The sequence below is a fragment of the Trichomycterus rosablanca genome, chromosome 6 (assembly GCF_030014385.1).
Source record: "Trichomycterus rosablanca isolate fTriRos1 chromosome 6, fTriRos1.hap1, whole genome shotgun sequence".
NCBI classification, from domain to species: domain Eukaryota; kingdom Metazoa; phylum Chordata; class Actinopteri; order Siluriformes; family Trichomycteridae; genus Trichomycterus; species Trichomycterus rosablanca.
The window spans coordinates 39,292,662-39,314,528 of NC_085993.1; the positions used below are offsets into that span (position 1 = coordinate 39,292,662).

At 39.6% G+C, this 21,867-nt stretch overlaps 1 protein-coding gene across 2 annotated transcripts; it reads right to left on the minus strand.

Moving 5' to 3' along the window:
• Positions 1-9,618: 9,618 nt before the first annotated feature.
• cacng5a (calcium channel, voltage-dependent, gamma subunit 5a) lies at positions 9,619-20,200 on the minus strand. 2 transcript variants are annotated; one of them, XM_062996942.1, is made up of 7 exons: positions 20,005-20,200; positions 17,955-17,976; positions 15,804-15,818; positions 14,740-14,831; positions 12,766-12,906; positions 11,820-11,965; positions 9,619-9,870 (listed from the first exon to the last, which is right to left on the minus strand). In XM_062996942.1, the coding sequence occupies exons 1-7, from the start codon at positions 20,198-20,200 to the stop codon at positions 9,619-9,621; spliced, it is 864 nt and encodes a 287-aa protein (XP_062853012.1). The 2 variants fall into 2 exon arrangements, with proteins under 2 accessions (XP_062853012.1, XP_062853014.1); XM_062996944.1 differs by lacking the exons at positions 15,804-15,818; positions 17,955-17,976 and having other exon boundaries at positions 14,740-14,826.
• Positions 20,201-21,867: the final 1,667 nt, after the last annotated feature.

Sequence of the window (21,867 nt, forward strand, 5' to 3'; positions counted from 1 at the left end):
GTCCAGCAAAGTCTACCAAGGTATAGCAAAGTCTACCAAGGTAAAGCAAAGTCTACCAAGGTATAGCAAAGTCTACCAAGGTATAGCAAAGTCTACCAAGGTATAGCAAAGTCTACCAAGGTCCAGCAAAGTCTACCAAGGTCCAGCAAAGTCTACAAAGGTATAGCAAAGTCTACCAAGGTATTACAAAGTCTACAAAGGCCCAGCAAAGTCTACCAAATCCCAGCAAAGTCTACCAAGGTATAGCAAAGTCTGCCAAGGTATAGCAAAGTCTACCAAGGCCCAGCAAAGTCTACCAAGGTCCAGCAAAGTCTACCAAGGTATACCAAATTCTAGAAAGGTATAGCAACGTCTACCAAGGTCCAGCAAAGTCTACCAAGGTATAGCAAAGTCTACCAAGGTCTAGCAAAGTCTACCAAGGTATAGCAAAGTCTACCAAGGTATAGCAAAGTCTACCAAGGTCCAGCAAAGTCTACCAAGGTATAGCAAAGTCTATCAAGGTCCAGCAAAGTCTACCAAGGTATAGCAAAGTCTACAAAAGGTATAGCAAAGTCTACCAAGGTATAGCAAATTCTACCAAGGTCCAGCAAAGTCTACCAAGGTCCAGCAAAGTCTACCAACGTATAGCAAAGTCTACCAAGGTATAGCAAAGTCTACCAAGGTATAGCAAAGTCTACCAAGGTATAGCAAAGTCTACCAAGGTCCAGCAAAGTCTACCAAGATTCTGCAAAGTCTACCAAGGCATAGCAAAGTCTACCAAGGTATAGCAAAGTCTACCAAGGTCCAGCAAAGTCTACCAAGGTATAGCAAAGTCTACCAAGGTATAGCAAAGTCTACCAAGGTATAGCAAAGTCTACCAAGGTCCAGCAAAGTCTACCAAGATTCAGCAAAGTCTACCAAGGTATAGCAAAGTCTACCAAGGTATAGCAAAGTCTACCAAGGTCCAGCAAAGTCTACCAAGGTATAGCAAAGTCTACCAAGGTCCAGCAAAGTCTACCAAGGTAAAGCAAAGTCTACCAACGTATAGCAAAGTCTACCAAGGTATAGAAAAGTCTATGAAGGTATAGCAAAGTCTACCAAGGTATAGCAAAGTCTACCAAGGTCCAGCAAAGTCTACCAAGGTATAGGAAAGTCTACCAAGGAATAGCAAAGTCTACCAAGGTATAGCAAAGTCTACCAAGGTCCAGCAAAGTCTACCAAGATCCAGCAAAGTCTACCAAGGTATAGCAAAGTCTACCAAGGCCCAGCAAAGTCTACCAAGGTCCAGCAAAGTCTACCAAGGTATAGCAAAGTCTACCAAGGTATAGCAAAGTCTACCAAGGTCCAGCAAAGTCTACCAAGGTCCAGCAAAGTCTACAAAGGTATAGCAAAGTCTACCAAGGTATTACAAAGTCTACAAAGGCCCAGCAAAGTCTACCAAATCCCAGCAAAGTCTACCAAGGTATAGCAAAGTCTGCCAAGGTATAGCAAAGTCTACCAAGGCCCAGCAAAGTCTACCAAGGTCCAGCAAAGTCTACCAAGGTACACCAAATTCTAGAAAGGTATAGCAACGTCTACCAAGGTCCAGCAATGTCTACCAAGGTATAGCAAAGTCTACCAAGGTCCAGCAAAGTCTACCAAGGTATAGCAAAGTCTACCAAGGTATAGCAAAGTCTACCAAGGTCCAGCAAAGTCTACCAAGGTATAGCAAAGTCTATCAAGGTCCAGCAAAGTCTACCAAGGTATAGCAAAGTCTACCAAGGTATAGCAAAGTCTACCAAGGTATAGCAAAGTCTACCAAGGTCCAGCAAAGTCTACCAAGGTCCAGCAAAGTCTACCAACGTATAGCAAAGTCTACCAAGGTATAGCAAAGTCTACCAAGGTATAGCAAAGTCTACCAAGGTATAGCAAAGTCTACCAAGGTCCAGCAAAGTCTACCAAGATTCTGCAAAGTCTACCAAGGCATAGCAAAGTCTACCAAGGTATAGCAAAGTCTACCAAGGTCCAGCAAAGTCTACCAAGGTATAGCAAAGTCTACCAAGGTATAGCAAAGTCTACCAAGGTCCAGCAAAGTCTACCAAGGTATAGCAAAGTCTACCAAGGCCCAGCAAAGTCTACCAAGGTCCAGCAAAGTCTACCAAGGTATACCAAATTTTAGAAAGGTATAGCAACATCTACCAAGGTCCAGCAAAGTCTACCAAGGTATAGCAAAGTCTACCAAGGTATAGCAAAGTCTACCAAGGTATAGCAAATTCTACCAAGGTCCAGCAAAGTCTACCAAGGTATAGCAAAGTCTACCAAGGTATAGCAAAGTCTACCAAGGTATAGCAAAGTCTACCAAGGTCCAGCAAAGTCTACCAAGGTAAAGCAAAGTCTACCAACGTATAGCAAAGTCTACCAAGGTATATCAAAGTCTACCAAGGTATAGCAAAGTCTACCAAGGTATAGCAAAGTCTACCAAGGTCCAGCAAAGTCTACCAAGATTCAGCAAAGTCTACCAAGGTATAGCAAAGTCTACCAAGGTATAGCAAAGTCTACCAAGGTCCAGCAAAGTCTACCAAGGTATAGCAAAGTCTACCAAGGTATAGCAAAATCTACCAAGGTCCAGCAAAGTCTACCAAGGTATAGCAAAGTCTACCAAGGTATAGCAAAGTCTACCAAGGTATAGCAAAGTCTACCAAGGTCCAGCAAAGTCTACCAAGGTCCAGCAAAGTCTACCAAGGTATAGCAAAGTCTACCAAGGTATAGCAAAGTCTACCAAGGTCCAGTAAAGTCTACCAAGGTATAGCAAAGTCTACCAAGATCCAGCAAAGTCTTCCAAGGTATAGCAAAGTCTACCAAGGTCCAGCAAAGTCTACCAAGGTATATTGGCATGTGGTTGCTCAGCCCAGCCGGCAGGCAGAGCTGAGACTCGATACAGTGTATTCGAGATCCCAGCTCTGGTGTTCCAGCATGTGTTTCTACCGCTGCGCCACCTGAGCGACGAGAGTAAGACCTTTTTTAAATGCCAATAAAAGAAATCAAGTTTCAGCAGTAGTGAGCCTAGTTTACTGTATCCTCTCATACAGTTCAGCCTTAGAAATGACAGGATTAACACCTATATCAGTTATTTTAACTGCATTTTAGGCCACAAAGTAATTTTCTGGTTCATTTTTTTCACACAAGCAAATCCATTTATAAACATTTGATAGCTGTTGCTTGATAATAAGTCCAGGGCATGTGTTAAATATGCTGAACAGAGCTTACATTATCTATATGTTTGTATATAGAGAGAAAAGCAGAGATTATGAAATGTTAATTCAATAAAAATTGATTAAATTGTGGTTAAAACCTGCCACTGCAAATGACTCACACACTGCCTTATTGCAATATTACTCAGCTAATTGCTAAATACTCCTTGGGATACATATGCATACATATTTTTATGGTCCATAATGAATTATTTTAAAATTGGATGGATGATCTGAGCAGTTCCAGTTAGTGAAAAAATGCTTTTTAGCATGTTTTATTATACTAAGCTTTGCTTAAGTTGTTGAGGTGGGTTGTGAGCACTGAGACTAGGATAAAGCTAGGAAAAAGTCCTCTCTTTGGGTACAGATAAGTAACACAGTTTAGATATTGTTCCATGATTCTGTGTTATTAATTTATTTATTTGTATTAAAACTAGCTGGTTCATTACATAGCTATGCATACACACCTATAGTTTCAAATCAAAAGAATATACTCTTTGTTTATTTCATTATTTATAATTAGTTACAATATTTCAGCTAAGGACAAACGAAATACCATGTGGCAAAGCGTATGTTGACATGCTTGCTACTTACTGAGCTCTAGTCTTCGGTTTCAGGTGTGTAAAATCAATTAAATGAAATCAATGATTAGCTTCCAACTTTATGCAAACAGATTACAAAAATGCAATTTTTTGTTCCAGCATGACTTTGCCACCGTGCACAAGGTGAGATCCATAGAAGTATGGTTTGACAAGCTTCAGATTCCTTACATTAACCCCAATAAACAACTTTGAGATAAATTGCAATGTTAATAGTAAGTTCTCCAGTTATTGCTGTAAGGGGGTGATGGCATCCTTGTATTTAAACCCGTTACCTGTTTGTGCGTGAACAATTCAGTGCTTGATGAATTCTGCTTCACAATGAGTGGAAGAACTGACATTGAAAAATCAGAAAGCGGCGTCGCTATGAGCGCTTGGTCGCCACAAGCCAGTTATACCTGTGGCAACTTTTCTGACACCTCCGGCTTAAAACCCAAAAAGCCAGAAGGATTGTGAGGCTTCCCCATGGTGTGTATTCATAGTGAAAATCATGGTTTTAAAATGGGATGTCCAACAAGCTCAAGCCAGGTGTCCACATACTTTTGGCTATATAGTATTCCAGCTTAGGAACATGACCAAGAACAAATACTTTAAAATATTTAGAGCTTGTTTAATTGCAGCTTATTCAAATGGTGTGGTTTATATATATACAGTGTATCACAAAAGTGAGTACACCCCTCACATTTCTGCAAATATTTCATTATATCTTTTCATGGGACAACACTATAGACATGAAACTTGGATATAACTTAGAGTAGTCAGTGTACAGCTTGTATAGCAGTGTAGATTTACTGTCTTCTGAAAATAACTCAACACACAGCCATTAATGTCTAAATAGCTGGCAACATAAGTGAGTACACCCTACAGTGAACATGTCCAAATTGTTCCCAAATGTGCCGTTGTCCCTCCCTGGTGTCATGTGTCAAGGTCCCAGGTGTAAATGGGGAGCAGGGCTGTTAAATTTGGTGTTTTGGGTACAATTCTCTCATACTGGCCACTGGATATTCAACATGGCACCTCATGGCAAAGAACTCTCTGAGGATGTAAGAAATAGAATTGTTGCTCTCCACAAAGATGGCCTGGGCTATAAGAAGATTGCTAACACCCTGAAACTGAGCTACAGCATGGTGGCCAAGGTCATACAGCGGTTTTCCAGGACAGGTTCCACTCGGAACAGGCTTCGCCAGGGTCAACCAAAGAAGGTGAGTCCACGTGTTCGGCGTCATATCCAGAGGTTGGCTTTAAAAAATAGACACATGAGTGCTGCCAGCATTGCTGCAGAGGTTGAAGACGTGGGAGGTCAGCCTGTCAGTGCTCAGACCATACGCCGCACACTGCATCAACTCGGTCTGCATGGTCGTCATCCCAGAAGGAAGCTGACGCACAAGAAAGCCCGCAAACAGTTTGCTGAAGACAAGCAGTCCAAGAACATGGATTACTGGAATGCCCTGTGGTCTGACGAGACCAAGATAAACTTGTTTGGCTCAGATGGTGTCCAGCATGTGTGGCGGCGCCCTGGTGAGAAGTACCAAGACAACTGTATCTTGCCTACAGTCAAGCATGGTGGTGGTAGCATCATGGTCTTGGGCTGCATGAGTGTTGCTGGCACTGGGGAGCTGCAGTTCATTGAGGGAAACATGAATTCCAACATGTACTGTGACATTCTGAAACAGAGCATGATCCCCTCCCTTCGAAAACTGGACCTCATGGCAGTTTTCCAACAGGATAACGACCCCAAACACAACCTCCAAGATGACAACTGCCTTGCTGAGGAAGCTGAAGGTAAAGGTGATGGACTAAACCCAATTGAGCACCTGTGGCGCATCCTCAAGTGGAAGGTGGAGTAGTTCAAGGTGTCTAACATCCACCAGCTCCGTGATGTCATCATGGAGGAGTGGAAGAGGATTCCAGTAGCAACCTGTGCAGCTCTGGTGAATTCCATGCCCAGGAGGGTTAAGGCAGTGCTGGATAATAATGGTGGTCACACAAAATATTGACACTTTGGGCACAATTTGTACATGTTCACTGTGGGGTGTACTCACTTATGTTGCCAGCCATTTAGACATTAATGGCTGTGTGTTGAGTTATTTTCAGAAGACAGTAAATCTACACTGCTATACAAGTTGTACACTGACTACTCTAAGTTATATCCAAGTTTCATGTCTATAGTGTTGTCCCATGAAAAGATATAATAAAATATTTGCAGAAATGTGAGGGGTGTACTCACTTTTGTGATACACTGTATATGTAAATAAATAAAGCAGGCTTTATAGTTTATCACAGAATAATAGATTTATTTTAGTTCTTTTGTACACTGAACATACAGCATGAGAATATCTGCATTATCACACTGAGATGGAGAACAGCTTCATGTTTGCTCAATGTACTTCTTATTATACTGCATCATATAAAGTTTACCAGTGTAAAATTCAGTTTGTACAGAATGTAAATATACAGTACACACAGTAAAGCGTAACGTAGCACAGATATGGTATAAAGCACCGGGTCTCAACCTTTATGTAAGCTTAAACTCCAACAGCGACCAAAAAAATCTCACTTGCATTAATGTATGACAATAAGGAGCCCACAGTACATGAGTGCAGGCTGTACCAACATGCCGCAAACCGCAAATAATCCATAGGTTGCAGGTTGAGAGCCCTGGTATACAATATACAGTATATCATAGTTATCCTATGTATTATACATAAGGCCCTACTAAATTCACGGGGAAATGTGCTTAATTTCACGAATCTCGTTTTTTTTTAATTAACAGATTTTTAAACAAAAGTGCCACATTTCACGGCAGTCAGTTTTGTCTAACCGATTGCTGGTGTAACCGAGCGTCTTCAGAGTTTGCTGACTTTATAAAGATAGAAATATATTGTACATACAGACACATTATCGGAAGCTTATACTTAACTGGAGTGTAGAAGCACACTTTTTATTGACTATGGAATCCCAAAAGGGACAAATGCACTCAATAAGTAAACACATCAAACATTGCGTCTGTCCAAAAAACCTAGCAAGCACTCTACATAGACGCATTTTACCTCATCCTACTCGTGCTTCCGAGCAGAAGGCTGTCCGAATTGTTAGATGCCTTAACATGCCCCCTACGAAGGTGCCTTAATTCTAAATGATAAACTGACTGAATAATAACTAGGGAGTGTCCTATGATTCCTTAGCGGTAAAGACATTACTAGTAGAGTTGCCAACTTAGGGTTGCACCTATAAAAATCTAACGGGTCTTACACCGTCATAGGGACATTATCAAAATGATTTATTTAGGCTGTTTAACATTTATTATTTTTATTCTTTATAATAATAAATCAGAACCATATTTTAGGCAAAACAACATGCATAAAGAACATCATGTAACATGTTTTCTCAATAGTGCAAACAGCATTTTTACATAATCCATCTTCACACTGACATGCAGCCCCGGTTCTGGACTGCGTTGCTTAGGGGGGCAGTGAGAAAATCAGGGCCCCCATAGCGCCGGCCCTGCTTGTGTTACTTTAGTTTCGCCCTAAGCAGGATTCGAACCTAGGGCAAAAAACCTGCGTAATGCACTCTGCCCACTGCGCTACTCAAACATATAATACAATATATGTTATATAACCTGTGCACAACCTGAGTGTAATTTATTTGCAAATTCAGGCTTGTCGGTGACGGTTTAGCTATTTTCGGTACACGGAGGGAGATGTTAGCTGGCATGCTAGCGGGTTATGCTGCCTCAGCTCATTGGTTTGAATGGCCTGGGGTTAACTGTGTTATCTTAGCGAAAACTTTTCTGTGGCACTTATATTCAGAATTTTGAAGCAAATTGCATATTTAATTGGAGACAGCTCATTCCACAGTCTGTTACGCTATTTTCACAGCCGTGAATTAGGTAGGGCCTTAATTATACAGTATATCTGGTTGTAAATCCACTTTTGCTACATTGCCAGCTTAATAATCATGACAGAATACAAGAGCAGCTACAAAAAAGATAATCTACAGTATATAAAACTCTTTTGTCTTATTTACAACTTAAATATGTACAAAACAAACATCACCAAGGAACACAGATTGTAATCAAATCCAGGACGAATAAATCTATAAAACAATTAGTATAATTTCATAAAAAATAGCTTCTCATGTACATTTCCATTGTTCCTTTTGAAAACAAGACATAGTTTACTTCAAACTGTTATATTTATTATATACATGTAAGTGTAAACTAGTACCAGGGTAATCAGATCAGTACACTCAACTAATTACTGTTCCAATATTTAAAGCTATTACAGAGCTACTGCTTCACACTGCAATAATTCATGAATTCAAGCTCTAACACTTTTCTTATATATATCACATTTAAATTTAAGCTTTGATGATAGTCCATTAACAGTCCTAAATCTTTAACATAAAATACAACAAAAAATGACACTGGTTTGACAACATTTTATCACTATAATAACTAGTTCTGCCTGCTGTGTTACAAGAAAAACAAACATTCTTATGAAAATGTTAATTGTGATGAAACATAATGCACACAGAGTAAACAACAGAACCTGAAACAGACTTGATATTTCTTGGCCAATATTTGTAGAAATCTTAAAAGTAAATAACTCAGCTCAGTGTAGGTTCATTTACATAAAATAAATGTCTAAGTTTGGAATAACTAAATAGGAAGTCATGCGTCATTTACTATCCGTGTCAACTGTATAAAGTGCTGAGGAGTAAATAATTATAATAAACACAATATTTTGCTGTGAATAAAAACCTTCAATAAACAGGTATTAACTACAATAATCTGCACATTCATATACATTATCACTGGTCAGATCAATCTCTACAGTATAGTGCAGACATTTTTTTAATGCATTTTCTCTCGATTTTTAGCGCATCCAATTTGTACCCATTGCACCATGCTTCCTCTCTACTGGTGCTGACTCCCGCCCCTGATTGAGGAGAGCGAACTGACACGCGCCCCCCTCAAACACGTGCGAAGTACCCGACTGCATCTTTTCACCTGCACGAGGCGAGTTCATATGCAGATCAGCTTTGTGCATGGAGAGCCACACCCTGATCAACACTCTGTGTCGACTCTGTGCAGACGCCATCAATTACCCAGCAGAGGTCGTAATTGTATCAGTTATGAGAAGTCCCTATCTGGCATTTCCCTTCCCTGTAGGAACAACAGCCAAATGTTGTTCATATAGCCGCCCAGCCCAGCCGGATGGTGTAATGCAGACATTTCTAACTAAACTCAATGATACTTTATATCACATGATTTATATATTGTTGAAGTAGCATGGCACAGCTGGAAGAGTGGGGGACACACAGCAACATGGGACATAGGTTCCTTTGCCATCTCCAATCACAGACTGTGAGTTTGACATGTTCTTTCGGTGTGATTGACTGGCTACTCCATATTGCCTCTAGGTGTGCAACAAATTTCTGCACATTTACAGCACATGTACTCTTTTATTTATCTTAATTTAATCACTTAAAACGGTTTTGCATGTGCAAAAGTTATGGCATGTTTTATATTTTATTTTTTGAATATTTCAAATTCAGAACATAAAACAGTATTATTATTATTATTATTATTATTATAAAACAGTAGGTATGGACTACAATTTGTAGAATATTTTTAATATTCACGTTTACTTTCCATATAGGACATGGTAACTTATTTTTTCTTAATAAATAAACAAAACATGGATTTTAATGCCCAAACATAAACTGTACCTGTGTAGCGTATGTGTATATGTCTGTGTATAATAACTCTATGCATGTGTGTAAATGTGTGTGTGAAGGCACCCTCAGCAGGGGGAAGAGGACATGTGCTCGGGGCACTTCAGCAGGGCAGGGTAATTGGAGCTCATCTGGAGTGAGGCCTCACTTGAGATGTCTGAGGGACTCCGTCCTCGTGTCCAGGCATCTGGATGAAGAAACTGAGCTGAGTAATCAGAGCAGTTGCTGAGGCGTGGCCCGTAGTAATTGGAGTGAGGCCGGTACACGTCCTCTGCTGTGTATCTTTTCATAAACAGGTAGACAGACATCACACCTGCTGCCTGCAGAGAAAAGCAGAATAATCACACTTTATTTACACGTTTTAATAATATCTATTCAATTTAATTCTGTTACATTCTGTTTTGTTAAATGCCCTTAGGTAAAAAAAAAATAAAAATCCTTTGCAGAATAATGCTAGTCAGGCAGAACTGCTGGATTACAGCCAACTGTTCACTCACTAGCTAGTTTTTACTCATTAGCTCTGCTCTTATCTGACTTTAATAGTCTGACTATAAAAAGACTGTAATAGTCTTTTGGGAAGGCTTTATACAACATTTCGAATTGTATATATGGGAATTTGTGACTGTTTAGTCAAAATTAGTTTTGTAAGGTCAGACACTGACACTGGACGATTCACTTCACAATATATGGTGCAATTAATGTAGGTGTCTCATGGGTCATGAGGTCAGGGCTCTTTGCAGCCCACTAATCAAACCATGTCTTCATGAACCTACATACACCTATATATATACTGCCTGGCCAAAAAAAAAGGTCACACACTCTAATATTTCGTTGGACCGCCTTTAGCTTTGATTACGGCATGCATTCGCTGTGGCATTGTTTCCACAAGCTTCTGCAATGTCACAACATTTATTTCTGTCCAGAGTTGCATTAATTTTTCCCCAAGATCTTGTATTGATGATGGGAGATCTGGACCACTCCAGCACATCCCAAAGATTCTCAATGGGCTTCAGGTCTGGACTGCACTAGGCATGATGGGTGCATCACTTCAGCCGCCTCTCTTCTTACCCTGATGTGCCCATCACTCTGAAACAGGGTAAATCTGGACTCATCAGACCACATGACCTTCTTCCATTGCTCCAGAGTCCAATCTTTATGCTCCCTAGCAAATTGAAGCAGTTTTTGCCAGTTAGCCTCACTGACAAATGGTTTTTTAAGGCTACACAGCTGTTTAGTCCCAATCCCTTGAGTTCCCTTCGGATTGTTCGTGTGGAAATGCTCTTACTTTCACTATTAAACATATCCCCGTATATATGTCGTAGTTTTTCTACCATTTGATTTCACCAAACGTTTAAGTGATCACTGATCACGATCATTCAAGATTTTTTTCCGACCACATTCCTTCCTCTAAGATGATGTTTCCTTCCACTTTTTAATAATGCGTTGGGCAGTTCTTAACCAGATTTTAGTAGTTACAGCAATCTCCTTGGATGTTTTCTCTGCTTGATGCATGCCAATAATTTGACCCTTCTGAAACAGATTAACATCTTTTCCATGACCACAGGATGTGTGCTCAATCGGATTGAGATCTGGGGAATTTGGAGGCCAAGTCAACACCTTAAACTTGTTGTTGTGCTCCTCAAACCATTCCTGAACCATTTCTGCTTTGTGGCAGGGCACATAATCCTGCTGAAAGGGGCCACAGCCATCAGGGAATACCGTTTCCATGAAAGAGTGTACATGGTCTGCAACAATGCTTAGGTAGGTGGTATGTGCATCTACTATCCACATACTTTTGGCCATATATTGTGCTTTGTATTTGCTTTTTCAACGGGACTCCAAACACACACCCTAGAGAAGAGTAGGAAGAATTACATCTTTCTCAGTTGAAAAATGAATACAAAATGTACAAAGAACATACCCTTGAGGGTTCTACCACAGCTGCAGTATTTTTTCCTGTAAGTTACAGTTTATTGCTTTTTGCACAAAATGTTTTTATCCAATTACAAGGAGAACATCTGTAACTGACTTGAAATGAAAAATGATTTTAAATAAAAAAACACCCTGTTTAGTTTCCCCTCAGGTGAGCAGTAATGCAGGGAATTATTAAGGGAAAGCCTTTCCATTATTTGATCAACATTGCCAGTGTTATTACATGCATGAGACCGGAGAGGACCAACTTCATTAGCTGGCTTTGCTTCTGGTGTGTGAACATGCTGATCTAATTGTGTTATAAATAAAAAAAAAGCAGAATTAAGGGAGGTGTTACCTCAGTGAGCAGGAAGGAGATGGCAGCGAAGGCGAAGGACCAGCCATACTTGTAGCTAAAGTAAGCTTCATTTGTTTTTGTTCTGTTCAGCATCTCATCATTAATGCTGGAGATATACAATACCAGACCCACTACCAGAGAAAGACCTGCAGCAAACCATAAGAGAAATACATTAACTTTCATTACATACACTATACAAATATGTGACACTCCTCCTAATGATTACTATATATGTATATGTGTGTATATAATTGGGTTGTGGAGATGTCAAGGAACTCCAGTGGCTCCAGTACAGAGCCCTGACCTCAACACCAACAAACACCCTTTGAGACAAGGTGTTTACATAATTTAGGCCATATATTGCACATCTGCTAAAAATACTTTAGAGATTTTTAATGGTAAATTTTATTTTGGAATATGTTGTTTAATGTCAGAGCTTTAAAAATGCATAATGTTTGTGAACAAAATCCAGATACAAACTGTACCAATACATCACCGTGACTGTAAGATGTAGGCAGGAACACTGTCAAAAATCAAAATACAGACACAGTGAAGTCACCTGTCCAGTTGTCCCTTGTCTTCAGTCATTTCTAAAGCTCTGACATTACATAACATTTTCTAATCTTAAAAATATTGGTTTCCTTTAAACTAACATATACCTAACATATATCCCAACTGCATCACTTTTTACTATTAATGACAAATGTTTAACAATTTAACAAATTCTGCCAATGTTCTGTTAATCAGCCATCACACAAATCCAGTAGATAGGTATTAGATTAAAAAAAAAGACTTTTTAATAGGCAAATAAGTTATCAGTAAATAAATTAAATAATAATAATTTCAAGATATTTAACTGTACTGTTTATCATAAATATATTAAACATCTTTTGGAGAGCTTAGGCTTTATGTTTAAATAAGCTCAGCCATTTAGTTTGATCATTACCTGAGAGAATAAAGAAGATCCCAGAGACGAATGCGAGGATGGTACGGTGGGGGCGGACGTGACCAATGTTGTTCAGGACGAAACCGATGAACATAAAGAAGAGGCTGACTAGTGGGAAAGGTGTGGCTGAGCGGATCATTTCTACACACACACACACACACACACACACAAACACACACAAACATAAAGACAAAGAAATCTACCAATCAATGCTTGTATAGTGAGAAAGACAAGTATTCAACCCCTTTTGATTTTATTTAATATACTTCTAGTGCATACATTCAATGTATTTTGATTTGATTCTGATATACCAGCTATTTTTCTTCTTCAGTTATTATTTAATCACCATGACAAAGTAAAAAGATTAGAAAGGGGAATTTAAGGGCCCACAATTTACACTGTATTGTCAGAACAAAAACCAAGCTATGAACCAAAAAATTGTTTGTGGATCACTTGATCATAGGTAAGCTTGATCACAGGGCATAGCTCAGAGCAAGCTTATAAACCAATATCTAAGGCTTTGAGTGTTCCAAGAACCACAGTAAGCTCAACATCTATAAAGAGCCCCATTTAATTTTGAATTAGATGCCTGTAACACCTTTAGAAATTGGTACATGAGCAAAATTAAGAATAAAACAGTCAATGTACTCCATTTCGAAATATTCCACTATAAGCAGGTATATAGCTAACATGTCAGGGTATCCTGACTGGGTATAAATGAGGATCCACCAAAGACTTCGTTCTTGCAAGCATCAGCTTGCATCTTTCATCATCTACCATACATAATATTGTGAAGATTTAGAAAATCCATACAAATCTCATGGGCACAGGAGTAGTTTGGAAAACCATCGTCACTTAAAACAGTCCGCCACTGCATCAATAAATGAATCCTGAAACTATTACACAAAGAAAAAGCCATCAATTATTGCCATTATCTCAGATGGGAGAGTGGAAAAATGTGGAGTTCTCTGTGTCAAAGATAAATAGGACTATTCAGACTGTTATCAGACAGAGGTGCTAAAGCTAACATCTGTCATGGTAAAGAGGGGTGACTTGCATATATGTGAACACACTACTGATGCAGAGGCATACATTTAGATTTTAGAAAAACGTGCTGCTTTTATTGTGGTATAATAGGTACCCACAGTAATCACTGGACGCTGCTTAAAAACAACCTTACTGGAAGCTGATTGTGTCTTCATCATTTTTCATCATTTTTGTAAGCCCTGACATTACTTTGTTTATGTGAAGTGTCATTTCTGTGTTTTTAAATCAGGCCACTTCAGGAACTTTTTAAGCCAATACATCACATTTAAAGAAGTATTTACTGATTGACTGATTAACTGATTGCTAGTGTAACCGAGCGCCTTTAATATCTGATGAGTTTATAAAGAAAGAAATAAACTGTACTGTACAAATTATCAAGAGCATAATACTTTACTAACTTGTTCTTTTGAGCACAGAGCTACAGAGAGATGGTCATGTGTGTAGAGAATCACACTTTTCCATTGATTATGGAATTCCCCAAAGGACATTGTCACCTCATTACACCACAGAAAAGTGTGTTACACTTAATTATGATGCTGTATGATCCGGTATGATTGCTAGAACCACCACATTCTGCATATTGCGCCTCAGATTTCATACGCTTGGCGAATGAAAAATGTTAAATCGCTGAACACAAACCTTACATTTTGAAATTTACAGCAAATTGCATATTTCATGGGAAACTGTTCATTTCAGGGTCCGTGACAGCTGTGAATTAGGTAGGGCCTTAATTATGACAGCTAAAATGTATTTCTTTCATGAATATTTGAATAACATCTTTGTTCAGCTTTCAGAAATTTAAAAAACAAGGATGTGGCTTTGTTAGCTTTACATTAAAATTGGTGCTACTAAAAAACACTGGAATTGAAGTGGAATACATTTGTTATTGTTTGGCTTAGTAAATGATTCATAAATAGTGGTACTTACTCAGAACACTAACTGTTGACTCTGAGGTCATCTGGATGTTGGTGGGCATGACGTACTCAATGGTGAAACAACGTCCCTTCTCTTGTCCTGAAATACAGAACCAGAACAAGATGCTGATCACATTACATCACACCGACAGCAGTGTAAATCATATTCGGTGGCTTCCATAAAATGAAGCTTGTGACAATGAGCTGAAAAGAAACTGGAAATGACTGTATTATACCAGTGGTTCAAAATAACCGCTCACAGCTGCAGTAAACATTCTCCTAGAGGGAAAGGAGGAAATAGAGACAAACATAAAGCATTATGAAAATTATAGAGGAAATAAAGTAGGGATTTAAAAAGGATTCTGTGAATAAGAATGTGGTTATAATGTGATCACCATGGCATCAGCAGATGTGGAGTAATGAAAAGTGAATAAAATGACATGCTGCTTGAAACTTCTTTCACGTGTTGTGCAGCAAAACCAGAGGTGGGATAGTAAAAGAAAGAGTTAGTGATAAGTGTGCATGTGTGTGGATTTTTGCTTATTATGTCCACTCACATGAAAATCATGTGGTATCAAGATGTTTTTTTTCTTTGATGTTTTTTCTCTTGTTTGTAACTGAAATTCAGTGTGGTCATAAATTGCACCAATATCACACGATAATCTGTGCATAGTTTTGCATATATTCAGATATACACTGATCAGCCATACAATTAAAACCACCTACTTGTTTCTACACACATTGTCCATTTTATTAGCTCCACTTACCATATAGAAGCACTTTGTAGTTCTACAATTACTGACTGTAGACCATTTGTTTCTCTGCATGCTTTGTTAAGTCTCCTTTCACCCTGTTCTTCAATGGTCAGGACTCTCCCTGGACCACTACAGAGCAGGTATTATTTGGGTGGTGGATCTTTCTCAGCACTGCAGTAACAATGACGTGGTAGTGGTGTGTTAGTGTGTGTTGTGCTGGTATGAGTGGATCAGACACAGCAGCACTGATGGAGTTTTTAAACACCACACTGTCACTTCTGGATTGAGAATAGTCCACCAACCAAAAATATCCAGCCAACAGCGCCCAGTAGGCAGCGTCCTGTGACCACTGATGAAGGTCTAGAGAGTGAAAAACTCAAACAGCAGCAATAAATATGTGATCAACTCTGACTATATATCTACAAGGTGGACCAACTAAGTAGGAATGTCTAATAGAACTCCAGCAGCGCTGCTGTGTCTGATCCACTCATACCAGCACAACACACACTAACACACCACCACCATGTCATTGTAATTGCAGTGCTGAGAATGACCCACCACCTAAATAATACCTGCTCTGTGGTGGTCCTGTGAGGGTCCTGACCATTGAAGAACAGGGTGAAAGCAGGATAAAAAAAGTACGTAGAGAAACAGATGGACTACAGTCAGTAATTGTAGAACTACAAAGTGCTTCTATATGGTAAGTGGAGCTGATAAAATGGACAGTGAGTGTAGAAATAAAGAGGTGGTTTTAATGTTATGGTTGATCAGTTTATTTCAGCTCATGTACATACCCACATGCTTACTGGAAACTTAACATATCAATGAATCAGAAGTTTTTTTAACCAGGTGGCCAATGATATAAATATAATAAATTAATAAAGAAATGTAATTTAATTGAATCACAAACACGAATCTAACCAAATTGCTAATCAAGCTTATTAAACCTTATTTAAACCTTATTAAAGCCTGGTCATCTACTCAACAAAAGCAACTGGCAAATCAATGTTCCTTGCTGCTACAACAGGTGCAGGCACGAGTGGTGCAGGTACACAGGGGCATAACATAGTCTTCTGTATGTGTTAAAGGCTTCATCACTGGCCGACATGAAGCAACAGTAGGCTTCACACGTGTAAAAGGGAGGTGTGCTAGGCTGTGGCCCTCCAGCATAGGTGTGGAACATTCCTAATTATCACAACCCAAAAAAAGGGTCTTGAAGAAAAGAGTTGCGAACCACTGGTTTCACAAATCACCACAGCAAAAGCATTGTAAAAGAACATATGCAAAACATTCCAACAAATCATGGTGTATATTGTTACTACGTTTTTACATTCATATTCAGTGTTTGTGTGCACTTGACTATGTGCGCACAAGTGCAAGTGTGTGTGTGTGTACAGTGTCTTAAATGACTTAAATGAGATACCTGGTTCACTGGTGGTTAATCTCTCAGGTGGAGGTAAATCTAAATAAAAAAAGGAATCAACGTCAACTTGTAAGACATGTATGGATGAGCATGAAAAGATTACATGTAAATTTAAAGCTTATATGCAAATTCAGAGGAGAAAATACATAATATGTGGCACAGTGGGGACATCAAACCTTTATTTAAACACCCAATAAGTTACTATAAATTACTGCTACATGCAGGTATGAATATGAAATAACTACAGCTTATCACAACTGAATCATTAGCATGTTTTCTGGCTGTCTTAAAACAATTAAATTATGTCTATTTTTCTATTTATTTAAGCATATAAATCTACTTTTCTCCTGATTTAGTGTAGTCGATTTGTCTTCCGCCACTGGGGATCCCTAATTGCATTCGAGGTGGGTATATTGCTGCTCATGCCTCCGACGACACGTGCGCAGTCCTTAGCGGACCCCTTCTTTTTGCCCATGCATTCTGCACAGGCGCCTCTATCTGCTAATCAGGGTCCTTACACAGCGTTTGAAGACCCCACCCACTTAGAGTCTGGTCATTCCGCCCCAGCAGACATGGTAGCCATTTAGTGTCTGCTGAAGGCACTGCCAATTGTGCCTGCTAGATGGCGCCCAGCCAGTCGGTGGCAATGCAAAGTTTCGAACCAAGGTGCTCAGAATGGAATAGTGGAATAGTTATATCCCGCTGCGCCACTTGGGTGCTAGATTATATTATATATTATAGATTATATATTATAATAGAGTTGAAAACACTGAATCCGACAATTAGTTGAAGATTTAGAGCCTGATATGAAGCTAGGTGCCACACCCTTAATGATATTTAGTGTGTGGGGAAAGTGATCAAATTTGACTATGTTTTTCTGTAGCGCACCAATACACCGGAACAGTTTAATGTACAATATTTAAAAACATTTAAGAACAACCGTTTTATAAGCAGGGGTGAAAACCCTGGCGGTGGGACGAGGGATTAACAGAGAGTTGTCTCCTCCTATTTAATTGTAAAAATAAATAGATCATTTTTGGAGATGACTATAGTGTGCCATCTACAGGCCATTCTTGGTATTACTGGTGGAACATTCTAACTTGTAGCCTATTTAAAAATTTAAAACAACAGTACTTGATGTCCCCCTCAAGAATTGCTTTTGAGCAAGAACACTGAAATGAAACGAACATCCTTGCTTAAATGTAACAGCATACACATCAGGGCCGGTGCTAGGGGGGGGCTGAGGGGGGCATTGCCCCCCCAAATTGTGTCTTTGCCCCCCCAAGCAGGGGCGTAGCACCAAATTCTGGGCCTTATGCACAAGAAGTGTCCGTGGGTCCCCTTTGAACCGCAGCCGCTCTTGGTGAACCAGCGCTCAGTCGCATTTGCCACGCACGTCTTCCGCCACGCCCCCCACCCCTTGGTGAACCTGCGCTCGGGTGCATGTACCAGGTGCGTCTGCCGATCCACATCGGCTGCTCTATTTCTACGTTTCTTTTCTCATTGTACCCTCTAGGACCCTCCCCCGATTTGGGGCCCTGGTGACTCTATCCCACTTTGCCCCCCACTACGACGCACCTGGGTTTTACTGCCCCCCCAAGCAAAGCGGTCCAGAACCGGGGCTGATACACATTATCTGTAATGCACCTACAGCACACATATTGTGTATAAGAACTAGAGATGCATGAGTACCGATACTAGTATCGGGTATTTGCCCGATACCGCGCTCATTAACTCGTACTCGTACTCGCAAACGAGGCTCCGATACTAAACATCCGATACCGTGTACCTAGTGCACGTTGCTGCGTTAACGCAGGGATTTTCAACCTGTGGGGCGCGAGTGCCTGACCGGGGGGCGTGACATTATGAGATTTTTTTACTTCTAAAACTAAAGCAATTCATTTTTCACCCACGGGAGACAGATTGAATTATTCTCACTGACCACGCTCACACGCACGTTTAATGTTATTCAGTTCCGTTTGACAAAAAAAACCCTTAAAATAGAGCTAACAGCGAAGATAACCGGTTACAAAAGCAGCGACCGCTGTTATAGGACATGTTTGTGTTCAATACTCTGTTCACAGTGTCGATACAAGTGATTCAGGAGTCGACTCATTTTCAGCGCAGCGTAAGTTTCTTTTCTCAGTCATCTCTCCGTGTTTACTGTTATAATGAATGATGCGGTTGTAAATAAACACCAACTACTACAGAACATTCTGTGCGACTCGCTTACATTATAAAGCTCAGGCTTAATTATACTGGTTATTACCACAGAGCGGGAGCCGACTCAGAGTCGTTTACGATTTACCGAGGTGAACCACGAATGTATGTGCTGATAGAATCGGCTCAGATGGGATCGGACTGTATTATCTTTTTAAAGTAAATATTTCAATCAGCAGAATCGCATCGCATGTATGATGTGCACAACGTTAATTACGTGCGTTTATTAATGAACGTTAACGTTAGCTTGTCAGAAGCTTTCTCAATGATGGCTGTGCGGTGTTTTTTTTTTTTTACAATTAGTGATGGCAACCCAAGCAACTGTTCCACTGCACTATTTTACACTAAAAACTACACTATTCCATAATGCTCCAGATTGCATCATTCTAAATAGGTATCGGTATCGGTATCGGCGAGTACTAAAATACATGTACTTGTACTCGTACTCGGTTGGGAAAAAATGGTATCGATGCATCCCTAATAAGAACGCATTGCATAGACAAGTCTGAATTTTGTTTAAAGTATAGGAAAGAAATGACATAGTGAAGATGGAGATGCTAAAATGGAGCATGAATGTGTAAAAACACTGTCCAAAAGCAATACCTGACAAACAGACAATGAGAGAAGACAAGAGAATGATGACACAGGAGGAGAACAGTATAGTTTAGTCACACTGTGCAAACACAGACACATAAAGCAAGTACTGGTAGATTACAAAGCCAAAATTTATTGGGTTGTTTCTAAATTTTGCTATTACACATACTTTGCAGTAGGAGTTAAATAATTTGAATTGTATATATTTTATTTAATATTTAAATACAGTTCCCCTTAAATGCAATTTTCATTACATATCATTCAAATACAGACAACTCATGTTTACCTGCCAAGAAGCAGACCCTCCAAAGACCTGAATGGAGGGACATGCGTATCTCTGTGCTCTGGTTAAGGGGCAGGATGATGCCCTCCTCCAGGTAGAGCCAGTAGTCGGTGCTGACAGCAATGCCCAGCAAACCCAGACTGCACACAGCAAACACACTGCTGAGCAGCGTCAACGCCTTCCTGCCACATACACCCATCATCCGCTTCTTCAGAGGGCAGAACACAGAAATACACAAGCACAAAGGGTGAGATTCGTAGTGAGACATATCCTACTAGTTTAGTTACTATGTCACTTTGATGTTTTAAACAGGTTTTTAAACTTCCTTTATGATTTCACTCTAAGCTGTTTTGTATTACACATAGAACTCAAGCATGATGATACGTGGAAATCTGTCATATCTGTCCAAACAATCCAGACATCCATTTTTATTAGTGTAGTTGGCTCCTCAGTAAGCACCTCTTCAAAAATGACACAGTAACAACAACCTTCTTCCAACCAGTCGATTAGTCAGACTTGTAAGTGCAACAGCTCGGGTGTGACACAATTGTGAAGTGATTAAAATTTACTCAAACTTGTAGGTAGTGTGTCAAGATGCCACGACCGTTGTACTCTCAGCAGTGTAGATTCTCCAGAGCTATGAATCACGCTTTACTGTCTGGCAGACCGTAAGATGAGTCTGGATTTGTCAGATGCCTAAAGAACTCAAATATCTATGTCAAAGCATAATGCTTTATAAAATTTCTGACAAAAAAGTCTCAGGCAGACTTTCTTTAGTTGCCTAGATAAGTAATATAAAAACTACAAAACCCTTTTTATGAAGGCCCCTTTCAGTTACAACATTTGGTGCAGAAATACTTTAAACATTGCCTCTAAGATTAACTAGAGAGGTACAGTGCCTGTAGAAAATTATAGTTTTTACATCCTTACCTTTTGTTGGTGGACACTAAAAATGACAAAAAATTTTGTTCTGGTCTATTTAATAAAAAATAGCCCTTTACTTCAAAGTAAAAATAGCAAATACCTGGTTTGGATAAGGGGGACAAGACGTAGCCTAGTGGTTAAGATACTGAACTAGTAATCAGAAGGTCACTGGTTTGGACCCCACCACTGCCAGGTTGCTGCTGTTGGACCATTGAGCAAGGCCCTTAACCCTCACTTGCTTAGATTGTATACTGTAACTGTACTGTAAGTCGCTTTGGATAAAGGTGTCTGCTAAAAGTAGAAGATGTAATGTAAATGTAAATGGATAAGTGATCAGTCCCTTAGAGCAGTGGTTTTCAAACAGGGGGCTGGGGGCCTCAGTGAGCCCAGAGGGGATCCCATTGCATTTAATTGAGAGTAAAAACCAGTAAAATGAATCACACATAATGGGACGGGAAAATCAATAGACTATTGGCTTATGGGAGATTTCTTGTGATGTCATACAGATCTATATTAAACTGCCTATAGCCTACATTGGGTCATTGAGAATGGACACATATTTGATTTGTCCTCCTGCAATGTTTAAAGGATGAAGACTATGAAAAGTTCTGATGCTAATCTAGTTATTGATGCAGATCCAGCTGAAGTAGACCAAGGTAAAGAAGCTCCCACCACCAGTTCACCAGAAGTAAACCCACTACACTAACCATCCCTGCTAAAAGTGTAAGAATAATATCATAACCTGTGTTAAGGGGGTCCCAAAAGAAAGATTTTTGAACACAGGGGGGTCTAAGACAAAAAAAGAGAACCACTGCTTTAAAGTAAGCTTTATACACTTGCCGAGATGCAACTAATTACCTTCCAAAGTAGTGCATAGCAATGCAAATACATACCATTGGTTAAAAAGGTGATTTAAAAAAGTTGTGAAAAGGCACAAGTTAT